The 21,050-nt window shown below is 38.8% G+C and overlaps 1 protein-coding gene across 4 annotated transcripts in view; it reads right to left on the bottom strand.

Annotated features, from left to right (window-relative positions):
• Positions 1–21,050, bottom strand: part of ADK (adenosine kinase) — a 291,396-nt gene that overhangs the window by 73,149 nt on the left and 197,197 nt on the right. For 3 of the 4 annotated variants that reach the window (XM_055797270.1, XM_055797275.1, XM_055797263.1), the window contains exon 7: positions 8,710–8,880. The exons of the other annotated variant lie outside the window; for it this stretch is intronic. In XM_055797270.1, the coding sequence (XP_055653245.1) occupies positions 8,710–8,880 (171 nt within the window). The remainder of the gene's footprint in view (positions 1–8,709; positions 8,881–21,050) is intronic. 4 annotated transcript variants of the gene reach the window in all.

Genomic DNA, 21,050 nt, shown 5'->3' with positions numbered 1-21,050 from the left:
GTTGAAGAAAGTCAGAAAAATGAAACTACTTGATTTGTAATCAGATGTGAAAATATCTTGACAGAATAAAAAATATTATTTGAGCTATATAAGCAGGGTGAAGGAAGGTGTTGATAGACAAAGATAACATGAGAAAAGAGACGAGGTTGAAACTGTAATTTTGAAAAAATAGTGCTATGTAATAGTACAGAAAAATATGTTAACATAATATATTGCTAATTTATTCCCAAACCCCCAAACTATGTTTTCAAGATCATTTTCTTACATAGCTTTAAAAACAAAAATCAAAAGCTGTCCTAATGGAGTTTCAACTTACTTGCATTTAAGTATGCTTTCACATTTTGTATGTATTTTTCTTAAGCAGCTTCAGTATTAAAATTACTGCTAAACCGTTTGCACTCATAGAGGCTGAAAAACACATCTACTTTTAGTCTGTGCATTTATTATGTTATATTGCTTCCTTTCTCGAAAAATTTCGTTTAGAGCAGTGTAGTTCAGAGCAGCCTCCAGACCTCTGCAATACATAATTGCAGCGTTTTGAACATCAGATTTACTACCAGCTCCTTGACTATCCTTCCCTTTCCTCCTCTTTCAAGAACCCTTTGTTCCGGCACAGATTTATAAACACAGGAAGCACCAATACACACTCCTTAGGCAAATACAAGCTCTTTCATATAAAAACTTCTGTCCAAGAACTTTATTGCTAACACCTGAACTTATCCACGGCATAGTAGCATTCAACTAAATACCTGCTGATAAAATTATATTGAGTGGCTGCATATGTAACATGTCAGAACTAAAAAGGATGTTGCTGTAAATATTATACAACAGAAATAAAATCTTTAAGGCACGCTACGTCCCCAACTGTTTCTTTGCTATATTGCTTGGGAGACCCTAACAATATAGACCGGTTAGAGCAGATGAAAGAGAGAGGTTATCAGGCTTTCTCTTCCCAAGTCCTCTGTAGCACCATGTATCACCCTCTCATCTGGTCAGATCTTAGTGACGTGTTGCCCTGGGAAGCTGGATTGACTCAGTGCTCCAACAGTAATCTAGCCCTCAGAACTCACTCTTGCTGGGGACATAAAATTGCTAAATCTGACTAAAGGGGGCAGGTGAGACTGTGTGATAAGGGCAGGTGAGAGAGGTCCACATCGGCTCAGGTTGAGATGTTATCCGTGGGGATAACATGGCACAGCAGCCTTACAATTCACTGTAAGGACTGTAACAGGGGGAGAATGCTCAGCAGATGTTGGCATAAAAGGCTTTAGTGTGATCTAAGGATGCTCTGAATCAGAAACCGGCTACACCGGCCCCAAACAGAGCTTGAAATGCGGAGTCACTGAATAGACCTTAGCTGGACTGCAAAACAAAGCCTTCATTGAAACCTATGTATGTTACCTGCACTGCTAGCTGCAAATACCTCTGTGAAAAGTGCTCCGGATTTACACTGATTTAAAGACGTTCTTGTGAGCATTTCTGTCTCCCGTTCTTCTAGTTCTTATCAGCTGTATAACTATATGTTATTCATATTCTTATTTTTTCAGCTCTTACATTATATATTTGCATTATATTATGTATTACACACTTTTGCCCTAGTACTCTGATTATTGAGAATGCGTCTGCAGTTCACCTTTAGAAGGCTTTCAGAGACATACGTTAATATTACACAGAAAACTGAATGCCAAATGCTGCAGGTCTTTCCCTCCAGACAGCTGAGTTTTATCCTAAATATATCCTGCAGCTGACATAGGAAGAAGAAAAAAAGTTAGACCTCGATTTTGCTTGTTCCTGGCCCTGCTCTTGCTCTATGACCTTGGGCAAATAACCTCTCCATTGTCCACCTGTGAAACAGAGACAGGACTACACACCCACCTTATTGGTTTATTCTGAGCTTTAATGTTTAGGAAGTGTTATGAGACGCTCTGGGAAGTGCTACGAAGTGAAAAGGGTTATCAATCATCGTCTCCACAACACAAGCTGCTGAAACGCAGGGAAATCTGCCTTCCCTGCTCACAGGACGTGTTCCTGCTTGTGCTGCGCTCTCTCCAGAATTCGCAATCTGAGAAGTATCTCAACACTGCATAGCATAAGGAAGGATAAATATCCTTAAGCATTCTGAGAGACTACCAGAAAATATTTTTAGTTTGAAGAAGCGAAGCCTGTCGGAAAGTATAAACTTCTCTCCTAAATACCTGCTTATTTTCCGTAACAGGAAAAAAGAAGGCCAGTTTTGAGACAGGATTTCCAAATCGCTTCAATAGCTAGACATTAGTCGAAAGCAGTACTAAATACAAATCTAAATACTTGGCTCTCAATTGTCCTTTCATTCATAATGTACTAGGTAAACTATACTAAAATAATTACTTGCTTATTACTCATGAATTTCAGCGCAGCAGCTGAGACAATGTAGATAAATAAGATGATTAATTGAGACAGAATGAATCACAATAAAATATGTTGTTGTATAAGGTATGATTAACTCCACAGTGATTCATATCATTTCAGATAACAGGGCTTTTATCAAAGACGGCTGCAAGGTTGGGAAATGATTTAAAAGCATTTTCTCTTAGAGGGCCACTGCAGTTCACAAGGGACAGGGAGGGGGGGAAGGAGAGGAGAGAGGGCAAAGCAGATTCAGTGTCTGCAGCTGAAATAGCCTTGGGCTGTTTCAGCATCCTTCCCACGGCACACCTTTACAACATGCCATTGACATTATCAACCTCTCTTGTGCTAGAGACTCTCTCATTTTTCAGTCGGACACAATTTATTCGATATTCCAATATTGAGAAAGTGAATTCTATGAATTAAGCAGCAATATTACAGTGCCATAGCTTTCCTGTAATTGAAAACACAACACCTGCACCAGGAAGTGTGCGTCAAAATTCTACAAAGACAACAAAGAACATTTACCTTTCCTCCATTCAGAATTACAATTTTTTAATTCCCAGGCTCCCTACAAAGACTTTGCAGAAATCTTAAATATAGCATTTATAAAAAGAAATTGCTGTTTACTGCAGTTTAGAAAAGCAAACAGCAGCAGCAGCTGACCTTATAAACCTCTACCCGTTAAAACAGAAGAGGAGATGAGACGTCTCCTTACAAAATTTTTCCCCATGTGTATTTAATAAACTGGGTCAGAATACCTGACTATGATTTTTAACTGAACTGCAGACTCCCTGTAGGGGACTGTGCAAACCTCAGCCTCTCACTCAGCCTACGAAACGAAGATAATTATCCTCACCTGTGGGGCAGGTTTCTGAGGACTTCTGAAAGCGTAAGCAAGCAGAAAATACTGGCATACAAATTTGCAACGCAAAACACTGACACCCAACTTGATTTCATTTATGATGATTAATGTTTCTGAAAACTTAACTCAAAATGACCACAGGTAGAAGCCAAAGGCTGAACTCACAAGGAAGAGAGTTTGAAAACCACCGCTGCCTGACAATAACCCCTCAACGTGGACCAGGTCCGGTACGCTAAAAAGGCAGAATCAAGGGCTCTTAAGGGCTCTTTACATAACACACAGGCAAGTCACTACAGTAAAACCAGCCTCTTCAAGACACTCAGTTTCAAAGACAATCTGGTACTTGCCTTCTACTAATAATTTCAAACATTCAAAAATGATTTAAAAAGCTTATTTGAAAATAATTCAAACAGAAACATCGACTGGGTGATATTTATGGCACGGCCAGCCACCCTTTGCTATGTTCCTTACTTCCTGGCCCCACCTGATCCAGAAGAGCAGACTGAAATGTTTGTCTCCCTTTATTTATTGAAAGTCAAACTGCATTTCTCTTCTTCCACGCAGCAACCTACATCTGCCACCTGTTAACTCCTGCCTCTTACCTCTTAATCGCTTCCTCAGACTCAGCCAATTCACTAGTGCAAAAGAACACTCAGGTAGTGTGGAAAACCATCCGCTAGGTCTACAAACGGGAGCAATTACATCAGTGTAAATTCCAAGATGCCATTATGAAGGCACAGTAGTTTAAAAAGAATCACCAGGAGGCTCATTTATCTCACAAAAGTGATTATGTCTCATTCCAGGTTCTTGTGAGCTGTGGGCAGATTGCTAAGCCTGCAGGTATCAGTCTGGTCCCAGGTGATCACCCAGCAGAGGAGATTTGCAGGTGGGAATGAAGGCTGTCCACAGTGTTGTATCTTACCGTAATGTATCAAAGTACACGGAGTGGAAGCTGTTTACAAACATGCGTTAGAGGATACAGAAAGGGAATAGACCAATTTGTTTGGCAACTGGCATTTAGATGTAAAACCTAGTGTGCTGAACACAGTTTTATGCCAGAAAACTTGGCAGCATTTCCATTCACTCCCCAGGTTAAAATAAGCATACAACTACAGACTGACTGCAAGTTCCAAATCAGGGGCATGTTAACCACTGTTATCAGGTTTTGATTTACTGGTTTTCCTCACCATTATTGAGAATTTTCCATGTCATTAAGGAGACCCGCCTCTATAACGGCCTATTAAGGTTCTTAAAGGCTGTGTCCTAACCACACGTATTTGTAGGAGTGTCTGTGTTAGCGTTCAAGACCTCACTTGAAAATAATTTAAATTAAGGAGGCACCATTTTGGTATACCTGTAAGACGAAAAGATGACAAGGCCCATCTGATATCTTATTACATACAAAGGCACCCGTCTTTTTAAAGCTCAGGATTCCTAACTCCAGAACCCCCACTAGAGCTACTGCCACTGCTTTTTAAAACATAGAAGTCTTTCACCCAACCTTCTTTCTTTTCAGCACATTTGCTGTCACATCGGTATCAATTTCCTGACGAGCTTGCAGAAGCATCTGTCTTTGCAGAACTTCAGCTTACAATCCTGTAATTAATTTGTTCAGAGACTGGGTGTTTAGAAGTAACAGCTCTTTACACTAGAGAGAAAGAGGATCTAATTTCCAAGAATAATTGCTATCTTACTTTTCTTTATTATATTCGTGCTTTAAAGAAAGCCACGATTTCTCTTCCACATAACCTCTTCAGCTTTTACTGATCACTGTACACTGTAAGAGATATTGTTTGGCTTTTACTGTAAAGCAATAGCTAAGGAGCTCAGCACGTCTGTAATTCTGAAGTTTCTATATTCTAAAATTTCTCAGCAACATCCTGCCTACACGTAGGAAGAGAACCCCGAAGATCTTTAACACATCAGTATCTTAATAAATACTCCTCTGAGTCACGGATGACTGCCATATGCAGTGATGAGTCATATGAAAGCTTTTTAGTGTCCCTTGAATTGTGAAGACCTCCACGACAAGAACTGCCATCCCGCTGCGTGTCCCAACCTACAGGCTGCCCCCCCCAGAAGCAGCTCCTTCCCCAAGGAGCTGCCACTGTAACCCACATCTGGGCAGACTGGAAACCAGGTTCGGATTCCGTGCCCGTTATTGACTTTGATGGGCCAGGCACATCGGAAACATCAGGCTTTAGCCTGTCTGGGAAAGAAATATATGCAAATTTAGTCTCATTTACTTGCCTAGTATAATTGCTGTGCAGGAAACATTCTACAATTCTGTGTAGAGATGTAATTTCAAAAGCTTTCCCTCCTTTGACCATTCTCTTACTGAAAGTTACTTTGAGTTGTAAAATATGTATTCTAAGGTGAGCTTTTACAGACAAATTAAGCAGCAACTTGTGACAAAGCAGTTATCATCAGGAGATAATTGACCTTATTTGAGAGTTAAGCATCCTGAGGCAAAGTAGAGTGTGCTTAATCCTGGCAGGTTAATTATCCAGTGATTATGGTAGCTTGGAAGGTATTATTGCTAAGAACCATTTGCAAAATGACACTATTAAAAAAACCTTAATTTAATAAAAATTAAAAGCAATGACAATAATCAAGTTCTCCAGTCATGTATTGCTAGATAATGACTGCAGAACGGCCCTAATTGGTTAGCAGCAACGAACATATAATTATTCGGATTCTGAATGCTCTGTACTAAATTTATTATATGAAGTACAGTTAATAGGTATCAAAAATCCAAGACAAGATGTTTGGTTAGTTATAGGAGGGATTTAAACAAATGGTCAAAACACCAGTGGTCACCGAGCTAATGCTGAAAGCGGTATGTGTACTGAGTTGTTACAGCATTCGGTGTCTCCACTGCCACCAAGGGTATGCTGGCATTTACATTCTAAACTAGAACATATATTCCGAGAGGTTTATAACTTGCCCATTTTAATTACCATCTGGCTGAAACTTGAAATAACCCATCTCCATTCAGATGTAAATTTTTAAGTAGAAGATGTAATTTAAAATCACTTTGCCAATTGTTTTAGTTTAGGAATGGCAGCAATTTGGAATTTTGCTGCTCTTGGATGTTTTTGTATTACTCAAAAAATAAACAGCTCAGTGCTTAACAATAAAATTGTATTGGTCTACAATATGGAGTGAAGATAAATACAGGGAAGAATAAAAATTGCGTTTAAGAGTATTGTTTGTACTAATAGAGTAACAACCACATCACTTAATATGCCTTGCTTATATGTTAACTTTTGCCCTTTCAGTATTTAACTAAACTAGAAAAACTGATGGAGAATTTAGCAAAAAGGAAATCACAATCAACAAATTGGTGCTGGCTAGCTGAAATGGTTCATTGCCCATCAAGGCGCACATAAACACAAAAAAATCCTGAATGTATTTGTAGATGAAATGAGTATGGGAGATAAAAAAAATCATCAAAGGAGGAAGCTACTGGAAGACAGGACATGTCAGAATGAGCTTGTCTGAGTTTTGCAGCTACTCTTTACCAGAAACCATATGCAGAGAGCAGAAATACTGACAATCACAAGATACAGCAGCTACTAAAAACTAGAATTACACTGTGCCAAGAGTGTGGTTTCAAGTCACATAGAAAGACAAGAGAAGAAACCACTGCAAATAGCATTTCAACAACTCAAAAGTAGCAACAGCCAGCTTATATACCAGAAAGCAGGGACTAAAAAATGACCAGGGTCATAAGCAACAAACTATAAGATGCTGGTACTCTGAAGTGTGTGTGTGTATGTATATACGTATATGTGTATATATATGTACGTATAGATATATGTCTCTATCTCATACTGCCAAGTTTAAGATTATTACTTCAGTTTAAATAATATCTTGTCTCCTGAAAGACACTAAATTTTTTCAAAACTTAATACACAGAAAACCAGGGGAGTCTTTCAACTTTAATACACACAACAGTCCTCTAGAATATTTTATGACAGCAGGTGAATAATACCATAGCAAACTGAAATGGCAGGGAAAATTTAGGTAGTCCGAATAGAATTTCTAAAAATGGAACGTTGCCACTATGGTGGACAATTGTTTGTAAAGTGTGCAAATATAGAATAAGTAACAACCTACGTTTTATCTTCTGACGAACAGCACCTGTGAACCGCTGTGATCTGAATTCTCCTAATAGGTTAATGGGGCAATTACATAAAAGACCAGCACGGTTTAATCCCTGGAGTTGCTATGAAGCCCTTCCACCCGAACATTCACTAGATTTGGTATTACTTCATTTGTGAAATCCGACAAGATTTTTTTGTGTGGAGCTTATACTGCTATTAAACCAAAATATGCAGTAGCATCTTTGTGGAAGGCAGAACAAAAGGTAACAATTGGAAATAGCAACAAAATGCCTGGAAAATACTCCTTCCATATTGTCAACTATACTTAAAAAGGTTTTCCTTATCCTACTGCATCTAAAAACATTGCAATTTTCTTCACTTTAAAACCACTATTTTTTTTTTTTTTTTTTGTCATCTTCAAAGTCCTGTATCTGTAACAATGCTAGCCCCCAACGTGGACGTGGGGACAACAGTAGAAAAACTGACTTGTGTTGGTGCAACTCCCTGTGTCACTATCAGGAACAATCACTGACAGGACCAAGTCGCTCTTCCATAGTTTTCCTGTACCAATGTAGTTAACCTGAGAGACAAGCCCACACTTCATTTAGGTGTGTCATACTTTCCAAGGCTTTTTAAAACCTTTTTCTGCTGAGCAAACCAATAAATATTTAAGAGCAGTTTCTGAAGAGGACAAAAAAGAAAAAGTAACAGCACTACAGTGAGTGAAATATGAATTCGTTTGGTCTATTACCATGGACTTCCAGGCAGAATTTCATGCAATCTGTTTGCCAACTGTTGCATAGCAAAGATAATCCTTCCTTAGATGGACTGCCAGTCCACCTACCATAAAATCAATGAGAACCTTCTAAACCAATTAACCATTTCTTAGTTTTCTCCTCCCACTTCTCCCTAAAGAGTCGTCTTCATCAGAAAATGCTATTAACAGCAGCAGTACGGGTACAGAAACAAGTTCCAGAACCTCAGCAGCTTCGCCGTAACCCTTCATATGTTTTCTTCCAGCAGAGACTTAGCTTCTGGGCGGGTACATCATGCATGCAGACAGCTAGAACAATGCAGCCAGCGTGCTGGGTTGTTTCCTCTTTTAACTTACAGTAATTTGTTCATGTCTCTACACTAGAACAAGTGAGTTGTAAACCTCTAACAAGTCAAGTTACATCTTTGGCATCTACTGAAATATCACAGCCCCCTGACTGTGGGTTCCATTGTCTAGGGACGCTTCACGTGGTCAGTCTCCCTCTGTAAGTAAGGGAGAACCAGCAAGCAGGCTCCTAGACACAAACAGCCAGGTGCAAGAGATACAGATACTGCAGTTGCTTTTGTAAGACTCACCGTCTCGTTTCCAAAAAGGACATCGACGTAAGGCATGACTTTCATCATAGGCTCTTTGTAGAACTGGCTAATAAACGGCGCAGAAAGATTCAAGCTGAAGATCTTGTTGTTTGCAGAAGCCTGAGCAGCCACTTTTAATACTGCTTCTGGTGACACCGTCAGGAAGAACCCCTGCAAGCATCCAAAGAAATCAATGTACGTTACCAATTCCGTATGAGGAACCACAAGAAGCACGCTGCTTCTAAGTCGCCTCCCCAAACCCACCTTTGTCACATGCATGCACAGGTAAAAACTGGAAATACTGCCTTTCCATTAAGGTATTATGGAGGTGATGAAGAATCTACACATGCCTATAATCACAACCTTCCAAAATGAAACATAACTCCCCTCCTCTGCATTCCACGCAGTACACTTTCCCAGGGCAGCTAAAACTAATGTTTGTATTTTAAAAGGTGATATAATTCTAAATGCCCCAGTTAGACTGTGATGCTTACTTCCAAAACCCAGTATGATGGGTCTATATGCAGCTAGGAGATCAATGAAATCCCTTGCCTGAAAAATGGTTACCTTGTTTATTATAAACATGTTGAGTATGCCGTCATTGTAGTAGGCGTTACTGTTTCGGACAATCCTAGGGGTTTTCACGTTTCCGCGCACAGATTTTATTTCTCCCCCTCCCAAAAGTATCGCTCTTTACTCTGAATATGAACATTCAAGTATCAACTGTGAAACAGAACATTGCAACAAACTCATCCAGAAATGACTTTGCCTATTAAATTGCGAATGGTGATTTCAACCCTGTATGAAGAACAGTTCCAGGCTGCCGTTCGGAATTTAGCATTGCAGACTGTTACCTCGACCGCACGTGTTCCAAGAGTTATGTAAAGATCCCGTCCAGTTTCATTACTCTACTAATTAGACAAAGGCTTAGTCTTTACACTAATTAAACAAATCTTGTATGTTTCATTTCTATAATGCTAAAAGCAATTTTACAAACTCTTCTCAAACTCAGTGAATAACAGTAATTTTCAAGCAAGAGCAGCAAGTGTTATATTTAAAGCAAGAGATAATGTCTAAGGCACAGTAACAAACAACTTTGAGGGGGGTCTGATAAATAAAACACCATCTCAGTCCTATCTGTAACATCACCACCATGACACTCTAAAAGGTATAATAGCGAAACAGTGTTATTTTCCAGTTCTTATCCATATTATTATGTCTTTGGATCACAGAATAGCTGTATTTTTATCCTGCATGCTTCAGCTAACAGCTCACCTTAGGCATTCTACTGGAAAAAATGACATAATGAAGAGCCTACAGATTAAAGACTACTTAGAAAGTCTTCCTATTTCTTTCTCCATACTCCACACTCTCCAGTCTGACAAATACATGATTGATTTCAAAATCTGGGCACGATTTGCTACATGACGTTAAAAGTCCAAAGGGCACAAGAATGCTTTGCATCTTGTGGAGTTACTCAGTACCTTGAACGACTGGAAGCCTGTAAACATCCAAGCTTCTTTGCTATTTTTACATTCTGACGAATTAAAATGAACAGTTTATATAACATCTCGTCTCCATAGCAATCTCTACCATCTTTTAGTTTTTTGTTTAATGAACAGAGTTGGATTTTTGTAAAAAACTGTTCCAAACACAAAATAAAAACCTTTCAAGGCTAACATGTTGCCAGCTGTGGATAAATCACAGATTGCTGTACAGTGGTCTACGTAAACAGTAACCTGGTCAAATAATTAGGCTTCTTACCAATTTTAGGCTGAAAATTTCATCTGAACTAAAATACATCTGATTGTAATTTAAGGTACAGAACACTATCCCCGTGAGATCTCACTCAGGCCTGCATCCAACTCCCTTTTCCTTGGAAAGGCAACATAAAAGTACTGAGAGGCAAATAGGAGAGCTTGCTTTTCAGATCCTGCAAAATACAGGCCAGGAACTCTCACAGGCTCGAGCTCCGTCTTCTGTGTTTCCTAAAAATGACTTTTGCCATTAAATTGCATTCTTCCAAGAGGTTTTTCATATTTTTATTTCAATAACTATTTGACATTACAACATCTAGAAATTAAGAGCGGTGTGTATGAGAACTCTTCGCCAACTATAACATTTCTTAGGAAAAAAAAAAAACAGTTACAGCAATAAAAAAAATATTGTAGCAGTACGACTCACACAGTGGAATTAACAACGTAGGAAGAAAATGTATAAAATCTGAACTGAACAGATTTGGGTTTGAAGAAACCTAATTAGACACACACCGCCCCCCACCCCCCCCCTTAAGTATTTACACTGAGTTTGTCTCCATTTTGAGTAGAATTCCAATTACAGCTATGGCCGGTCCAGTTAGATGAACCCAGCTTCCTAAATTTGAATTACAACCAGATAAGCCACAGACCACGCCACTGCAGCACGTTACGGTCTTGTACAGGAACAAACTGCCCTAAACCAAACAGGTTTTCTTCTGTCTCACCGGGGTTCACAACGAAGCCACTCACTGGCTTCCTTAGAACCACAGCCTTGCGGCTGCCACCGCTTTTGGTGCAGACGATGTATGCAACGGAATGCCCAAGTTCACTGCTCCCACCTACTCCAACAGCTAACCGTTAGCCAGCATGAGCTTCGAGTCTGAGACTACGTCTATGTCGGTGTCGCTGCTATAAAAGGCTTTGTCTTTCACTAGGAAGAAATTCTGCTCCCGCTAACAAGAAGGTTAAGAGGCCCCTCAGAAGATATTTTATACCCACCTACACACCTCGGTCTACTTCTGAGAGTTTTGGAAACCTTTTTACCCTCAAAACCCAAAGGTAACTTAAAACAACTACGAGGAAAGTATCTGTAATCAAAGGATGAGACTGTTAATATACAGAAATTCCAATAGCCCAGGAAGCTTCCGTTGCACGCAAAATTTAATTATTGCATATGTATCTATCTTTGTGAGAAAGCATTGTACGTACAAGGACATATGATAATCGGACAGCGCAGCCAAAGAAAGGCAGCAATATTGTACTAAGAAAACCTATTAAACATGAAAGGCTATCAGACATAGTAGCAGCACGCAGTATTCCTTTGGCATGCACTGATTGAGACCGAGTACACCAGATGCTACTGCTCCACGATGTGCCACTCTCTGCTGCTGCTCAAAACGTAATGAGCCTGTTTTCTGTGCCAGGAGGAAGGTACCACTGCACCACAAGCCAGCGAGCAAGGCTAAACACACGCATACACTAGAAAAATAGGGTGATAAGACTCCCCTATTTACATGCATGTTTGTATGTATACATGCACAAAACACAATGATCCTTTTCTTGCACACTGTGAACAGTCCTTCTGTTTAAATACAGTCCTTTGGTGGAGAAAAATGTTTTCCTTGTGGGAGAAAAGAGAAACAAAAAAGGAAGAAGAAAGGAAAACATTTGTGTATTGCAGACACTTGGCTACGAGAGATACAGTAGCTTGTTTGTAACTTAAGGAGCTTTTAAAATTCAGTATTAAGATGCACACGAAAGCAATAGACAGTCAAGAGGTAACATTAATTTCACTTTTACAATATGCAGGAATTCTTTGATGAACCTTTTAAAATACGCCACAGTGCTGTCAATATAGGATAGCATTTTGCACTCCAGTCTTTTTTTTTTTTTTCCTAATAGCACTACCAGAAGGATTTGGTGGGCTTATACACAAGCCATTTCTCCTTGCAAGTCACCTCTCTCATTTTTTTTTCACACGCAGACCAAAAAGGTTTCTTCTGACCTACACTAAACTCATACCACACTCACTACAGCAGATGTGTGGGCAGCAAATTCAGGGTGTCAAAAGTGCCAGCAGCACAGAATTAGAGTGCTGAAGGATCTCGTGAAGTCAGAACAGCTCTGGCTTTGGTGATAGTAATACAGTAATTCTGTATAGGGCGCTCTCTCCAAACTGAGAAACCTTGCCATCATTTATTTGCTCACATAAAATAACATGCTTGCGCCGAATTCATCTGGATCACCCACCTGTAATGTCTGCACAACGATGATAAAGATTTTTTTTTAAGCCAGGGAGTATTTCCTTAAAGCCTAAACTGAAATCTGTGACCTAGTATACATTCAGGCAAATCCAGGCAGAGATGGTAACAAACAGCTTTTCAATTTTGGATTTAATATTGTTTAATAGCACAGAAGCAATGTTTGCATAGGAATATACAGAAATAATAAAAATTAGGATTGCTTTCACACCTACTAGCCACTAAAATGCATTTGCCCTCTCTTCCTTCGAGCTCTCCCTCTTTCCTTGCCACTCCCATTTGCAGAGTGGTTTGCATGAAATAACTTTATCATGTGAGTGACAGGATTTTGAACCATGGTATTCTGAGCTGATTTTGAAATGCCATTTGGTAACAATGTAAAATCAATAAATCGCAAGTGTGAATCAAAATATTTAACTTTCAGAAAACACATATATAACAGTCTGCTGCCATTTGAGACAAATTATATTCTGCCAACATGAAAGGAACACATCATTTAATCCAAAATTATTTTATAGCAAGCATTTACAAAAAAATGCAATTATGACGATATCACACTCTCATCCATCTAAAGGGTGGAATTTTTCAGGCACATAGGAAGTTTGACAGTTACGTAGTGACAGTCCTGATAAATACTGTGATTCAGTAAAGCCCTACAGAAATCATCTAACTTCAAGTACGCTGGCAGTTCCAGTAAAAGAGCGAGACTGCAGAGGTGCCAAGAGAACTTGCTCTGTTAAATGACAGACATAACCAAGTCAGAGCTTTTGGACCTGGTTAAGTTTCCTGCGTTCTGTACACAAAGAGAACTTCAAGCCACGCACTTGGGCAGAAGAGGCTTCCCTCAGCTCTGCTCTGCCGGCAGCCTCATCTGCTGCCGTCTAGCAGCAATACCAGGGCTTGGAAGGAGCGAGGCTGCAACACATGGCAGCTCTTGGGCTGGAGAATGAACCTCTAGGTAACCGCTCCAGCCAGAAGAACTTACACAAGGCTTCCAGGTGCCCTTACAACCAGAAGAGACGGAAAAACTTTTGTCTTCTACCCTCTGAACCGCACGGAGCACAGATTGGGAGCAGTCCCATATCCCACCCACTGTGAGACAAGGCAATGAAATCATCTTCCTGCAGAACAGGAACCAGAAGGAATCTTCTTGGAACATTACAGCAAAAGCTCTTCATCTGTCTTAGTACTTATGCGAGTTTAAAAGAGCAGGGAAGAATTTAAAAGCTATCTTTAACGCTGAAATATCTGAGCACAATACTTGGAATGTGCAACACCATCAAGCTAGCAGACTTACGGAGCCCGTACCTCTTCTTCCGAGTTTTGAGCATTTACGCTTGCAACCTGTTCCCGCTTGGAATTACTCACCAAATTATTTTTCTTACTGAGATATGACAGACTACTATCCAATGAGAGAGATACTAAAATACAATGTGAAAAAAAAAAAGTCTAGTAGTAATTAAACCCCCACAAATTAAATCAACAACACAACCTTTATTAACGAAGGTGCTTGTCCTCTAAGTAATTTTTTACTTTCCCTAGGAAGGCCAAAAGTTCTATGTAACTATCCACTTGGGAAATGTTCGGTCTGTAAATATATATATATACACACACACACATACATACATATATATATATATAAAAATATATATATATATATACCTGAATGTTATTTTTATGTATGTACCTGCTCTTCATGCAATAGGTCATTTAGGAACTTAGAAAGTACCTACACAGTATCAATTGAATTCTGAAACCGTATTTTATCTTGTAGTGATCAGCAAGTGGTTACTTAACGAAACAAAACCCGCTGCTTTTCATCCAGTTCCTACTGGAGACAGTTGTTTTAAATCAGGAAGCAAGGACAGCAAGAATGCAACAGTTTCTCTGAGTAATTGTTTTGGCTTGTTCCTGTATGCATTGTTTATTTTTATGAAAGTATTGCTTTATAACTGGAAAATGACTAAGCTGTAAACTATTGTTTTATCATTCAGAGTGGCCAGTGTTTCTGTTTTTGATAAAAGCCAAGTTTCAAACAGTTTTCAGTAACATAGGAAAAACCTAACTGTCAGTAAAAGTGCTTATATTGACCGTGACATTTTCCTCTACGACGGTGCCAACATGTCAGGAGAGGATTGCTTTCAAACTTGAACAGCTTCTTTGTTGCTGAAGTGAACTCTGATTGCTGCCATATTAGTATCTATCAGATTAAACCAGTAGCAGATAACCTCCAATATCTGACATTAAATCTCAAAGAAAATAATTATTTTCTGCATATATTACAATTTCTTTTTAATTTTAAACAATTTGAAAATCTTTTCCAGTTCCGATTACTATTGATTAACTTAAGCACTCCCCAGGAAGTTCTTCCAAGCCACATTTAAGACAAAATAATTGTGTGCCCGCACTTCGGAAATGTATACTCGCAGTGTCTAGATGAGAACTTGATCAATGAGGTGGAGGTGTAAACGAGAACAGTAATGGACCTAGCTTTGGTGCAGGGAAATGTTACCCCAGGAAAAAAAATAAATTAAAAAAAAACCTTCCTATTTCCCTGGAAACTACAAAGTTGGTTAAACTCACTCTGGCAAGATGAATTAAGATCTCAAGATGATGGTTTGACACAGCTCCTTAAAGTCTGCCCCTCTGTGAGGAAGCCAAAAAAAATAATCTATATGCTTTCTGAAGTTCAGCACAGTTTTACGTGAGTTTATCAAGCTCAGGGAGCAAGGTGTCTATTTTCATTTATACTGACTTTATAACAAAATTTTGAAGGAAGTACTAAACATCATCTGGGAGACAGGAGCCTAGAGGTTTTATTATTTTGATTAATAATTCAACCTTTTTTGCCTCTGTTTACCCACTTGCAAAATAGTTATAATGATAAATACACCTCCATTGGCAGAACCAGTGGGAGGTTTAATTACTTAACATTACTGAAATGACTGAAATTCCGTGTTGAAAGGTATTATAAAGTACAGGCGATTACCATCAATAAAATATAAGCTGCAAATCAAACGTGCTATGTTAAAGAGCAAGCCACTTCATTTCTCCTAGTATCCCCAAACCACTTTTCCACACTTCTTCTTCATTGAAAACCAATTCAATCCTTACTGAGCAAGCAAAGCATCTTAAACTATTTGTTAAATTTTTGATTAAAGAGAGAAAGTTTCTTTCATCTTTCATACTTCTAAAATAGCTCTTATATCAAAATCAGGTTTGTCTAACACATCTATTTATATGATGACAATGTTGTGTTTAGACCAAAAAGTAGACTCAGACATACCAATTACTGTCTAATGAAACAACAACCAGAAGTCTAAAAATTAGCAATTATATTATTTATGATGTTTGGATTGATTTTCAATCTTAATTCTCACAATTTTGTGCGCAATCCCTGGGTCCCTGTCCTGGCAAATAAGCATTTTAGTAAGTATAGAATAAGGTATGGTTAATTCGGGCCCTCAATGTCTGTGCAACACTTGCTTTTTTGTGTATGGCTAGTTCCATTAATATAATTTGGCATCTCATTAATTATGAAAACATCAACCATATGTTGAATTCATTCAAGTTCGTTGTGTACATAATATTTACAGTATATTAGTAAATTGAGAGAAACTATGTAACTACAAATGCATAGAGATTTTCTAATTCTCTAGACAGTTAATCCTCAGTTTGAAAGCTCTGTAAGCAAACACTTAAAACAAGCCTATTCCTTGCTTATTCAAATAGCCTTGAACAAGAACAGAACAAATATGACTATCTTTTTAATTAAATGTGCTTGTATCACTACAATGTTTATCGATAGAGGTAAAACACTGAAAAGACTGAAGCAATGACTGACCATCGATGTATTAGTAGCTCATCACCACTGACTGATGGATGTCAAAAGATGCTGTAAAAATGCAGGTTCTTTGATATGACTGTACAAAGTCTTGTGGAGAACCGTTCAAAACTTGCTTATCGGTACTGCTTACTTAAGATTTTTTTGTTTTAATATTCCATGGCCTGAGAACCATAAAAATTCTGCCGCTATGTACATGCAAGAGATTTTTTTGGTTACGTGACAATGCACACAAATACTGTGACTTTTGGAGCGGAGGGGGAACCTAATTTGGGTTTCCCCTGCTGTGTTTATAAACAGTAGTTCCCATGTTAAGAAAAAAAAAAAAAAAAAAAAAAAAAATTCCTTACCAACCTCCTGCTCTATAGTAGTATATAGTGCTATACCTGTGCCCTCGGAGTGTCAGGATCCCCAGGTGATGCACGGGAATGTGGCTGTTGCATAATATAAACACATACAGAAAAGGAGTCCCATGCCATGAAAAATCAGTCACCTCCAGCATGACTTCCATACCTTACGGATTTCCCTGTCAACAATGTGGTCACGCTATGAAAGGTTTCACTTAAATTCAGGTTAGAAAATAGATATCAGGTGTAATAAAACATAGGTATGTTTTCCCCTAAGCACTCTCATACTGAAACACTTAAGCAGAAACCTTTATTCCCTCCCCCGACTACCTTTGAGATCTTGTATATTATAAGAACATAGCAGCATGGGGATTAAATATTAATCAAAGTCATTACCATCATCGTTAGAACATATTTCAAGAGCTCCAAAGAAAGAGCATATTATTTCCCTAATAAAGATCCTATCATCAGAAAGACTACACTGATACTGTAGCATGGTAGGTATAAAGAGAAAAAAACAAAATGATCAAGAGGTAACACAAAAGATTTCTGAAGCTTATTGCGGTATTCATATGCTAACTCATCCTTTAACGGCGCCTGTTTAAGTAAAGCAGACTCACCACGGGCTAAACAGAGCACAGAAGCAGACAGTCTATTTACAAATTGTAATTTTGTTGGAGGAAAAAAAAACCCAAAACCCACAACAAAAAAAACCCCAAGGATCCAAACTCCATAAATTGTATCCACGAAAATCCCGAGCAGCTCTAAAGCTTCAGTGGAGATCTGAAGTCATTTGGTGTGCAACACGGCTGCCCACGGCGCAGCCAGCGCACCTCAGACTGACACTGCTCACGGGATGACTTCTTTGCGTTGAAGTAATGACAAGTTTTATGGAATAATAGAACATTTGCTATTTGCAAATTAAGGTGTAAATGATTAATAAAACAACTACCCTTTCCCACTGCCCAAGGTATATGGCTGGCGGATTTTAAACAGCCTATGTATCCTTACGATATATTTAATTTAATGTATAAGCACCACTATTGGATTAAGTGCATAGTAAAATAAAATGCTCAGAAGAACTAAAAAAGTAATTGGCAAAATAATAAAGGATGTATTTCTTTTAGTTTCTGGCTTACCAAGTCTAAAAGTAAGTGCATTAACGTTTCCTTTTAAATATCACTCTTCTCACAGCTCGAGCTCCAGAACCACAGTTCCAAAAAAACTTCTTTCACAGCAAATGTAACATTTACTATGAACGTGCAATTAGGTCCTAATCGCTTGGATTAATTACCACATCAGGTTTTACAATAAAGCATTTATTGCTCACACTTCCACACATTAAAATTAATTATTTAAAAGAACATTAATGTTATTGCTTGGCCTCTTAATTTTCATTATATAAAGGCCATTGCATGACTTCGCTTCTGAACACACAAATAAATGAGGGTCACGACCTATGCTAATTCTAATAATTATTAAGAAATATAGTTGAAATGTGGACAGTTGTTATATTCTAAACAAAGATATTTTCACTTAAATTAATTTGGGTAATAATAATTGTCTGTAGAACACTTTGGCTACAACGAACCATATAAATGCTTAACATTAATTATTATGGGCTGAATGAGTACTTCCTTCAAATTCAAAGCAGGGGCAGGGGCAAACACCTCTAGCTATTAGCTTTTTAGAGCCAAATAATACTTACTTTAAGTTTCTGTTTCTAATGAACTCACACCTCAGAAGCCCAGTTTTAATAGCAGGACCACTGCTGTAACCTGGGAGAGCAGCGTTGGACTTTTACTCCCAGATCTCACGATAACATTGGGTTATCGTGGGAGCAGCCAGTTTCAGTAGGGGCTTCAATTTGCACTGCTGCTCAAGATGCTCGAATACTCTAAATCATAGAATCACAAGCGGTTTGGGTTGGAAAGGACCTCAAGGACCATCTCGTCCCACCCCCGTGCCCCGGGCAGGGCCCCCTCCCCCCAGCCCAGGCTGCTCCCAGCCCCATCCAGCCTGGCCTTGAGCCCTGCCAGGGATGGGGCACCCACAGCTGCTCTGGGCAGCCTGGGCCAGCGCCTCGCCGCCCTCACGGGGAACAATTTCTGCCTCACAGCTCATCTGCATCTCCCCTCTTTGCAGCAATTTTCAAGTAGAGCAGTATTCAAAATATTCAGAAGAAAATGAAAAATTTGAAAATGAAGTAAGTTTTAATTTTCTACTGAATATTTTCCATAGTTCTCTACTTGAAAATAATGCCACTCCTGTCACGTTATTTGCCCACATTCACAGAAAATCAGACCACAACTACAAGAAATATGACTGAACACACATTTTTTTTCCATTTAAAATGTGTGGCATTTTTAAGAACAGACTTAGATCAATAAAAGATCAAGCTAGGTGGTCAGCCTATGGCAGAGAACTAACCTTTCTAGATGCAGAGTACCTCTCTGTTTTCACATAAAATGATGCCAAGAACAGCAAACCCCTCAGACTTCTTGAGCAAATATCTATTTGCTCCCTAAATGCGTGGCGTGGCCCGTGACAACACCCCTTTAGCCACCTCAGAAGCAGAATGTCCCCACGCAGTTTCTCAGTCTTCATCGGCAGGTACCCACGTTCAACGGGGTACGAGCCCCTTCCGTGGGTGTTCAGGTGGCGTACAGCTTCCGATCGGAACGCTTGCCAATCACTCCATTAAACATGCTAGCACTGGCAATGGAACTCAGGAAACACTGCACGCGGCTGCGCACATGTAGACATCGTGACGTAATTTTTGATGGTAGGAGTATTTGCTACCCATTTGAGAAATACTGTGTAATGTCACACCTTTTCTTCCCTGCAACAACAGAAACATATGGGCAGTATTTTCTAGTTAACATATGCCAGACAAATGGATTTCATAAGCTTTCGTGTAAATGAGAATTTATAGTTCCAAATCAAGTTACAGATTAAGAAAAACACAGCAGAACAAAAATAACAATTAAGAAAATCACTGGTAACTGGTAATTAGTGACTTCTTCGCTTAAGCCTCCAAAACTGTTACTTTAAGAAAACGAAGTTACATTGAAGGAGATACTTCCAAGGTGGCAATTCTAGTTTTGGAAGACAGGCCTAACCCCTTGAACCGACTGACATCTCGTATTTGTTAGTGCCCAAATTAGTTTGTCTGGTTTAATTGAATTTGCTTATTCTTGAAATGTTGAAGTGTATAGGGAAAAAGAAGAGAGACTGATACAAGTCAGTATTCTGAAAAAAAATTGCATTTAAAATTATATAATTCAAACAGTTTTTGAAACTCACGAGTTTTGTAACATTCTAAGAAATTTCATGTGGAAAAAGAATTTTCACAACAGGGGTCAAACATTACAATATCCTTAGAATATTCCAAACAACTGAACATAAAGCAACTACGCAAACTTCGAATTTGCTCTGACAAATCTCTGGTGGTCCATTCCAACCTGAATTATGCTGGAATTCTGTGATATAGACTAGATCCGCGCATATTTGAGAAACATGGACAAAAAGTAGGTGGACAAAGCATATAACCTCTGATGTTCTATCAGCTCCTAAGAGAGTATTTCAGAGCAGAGCATCCCAGATACTGCATACACCCCTAACGATCCTGTAAGAAATCAGCTATTTTACCCTGAAATAAACACCACAAAAGGTATATGCATGCAAATGAACCATGTAAATGCATCAAAAGTAGAATAACACCTTAGAGATTAAGGTCCTCCTGCAGCCCGTCAACTTCACGTGGAGCTTCCCTGAATTCCAAATTATCAAGTCAATGAGGTCTTAATAATGCCTATAGCCCTACACGTAGACAGTCCTTTGGATAGGAATGAGCTCCGCTACAAGATTATTAATTATGAAAAAATGTTCCCTGCTCTTTTTTGCCCTTTACTTGAATCTCTGCCCATCCAATTTGTGTCCTTGAAAATAGAGAGAATAAGAAAAATAGATACTAAAGCTATCATTATGTACTTAACAGTGTTAACTTGTGTGCTAATTTATACGCTATAACCACCATTTTCTAGACTAGAATATCGATGAATAACCTTGACATATTGGACACATATACATAAAGACAAATGAAAGCGCTCCTTTTTAAATCAGTATTTAA

The sequence above is a fragment of the Falco peregrinus genome, chromosome 1 (assembly GCF_023634155.1).
Source record: "Falco peregrinus isolate bFalPer1 chromosome 1, bFalPer1.pri, whole genome shotgun sequence".
In the NCBI taxonomy this organism is placed as follows: Eukaryota; Metazoa; Chordata; class Aves; order Falconiformes; family Falconidae; genus Falco; species Falco peregrinus.
This window is presented reverse-complemented; position numbering and strand designations above follow the sequence as displayed.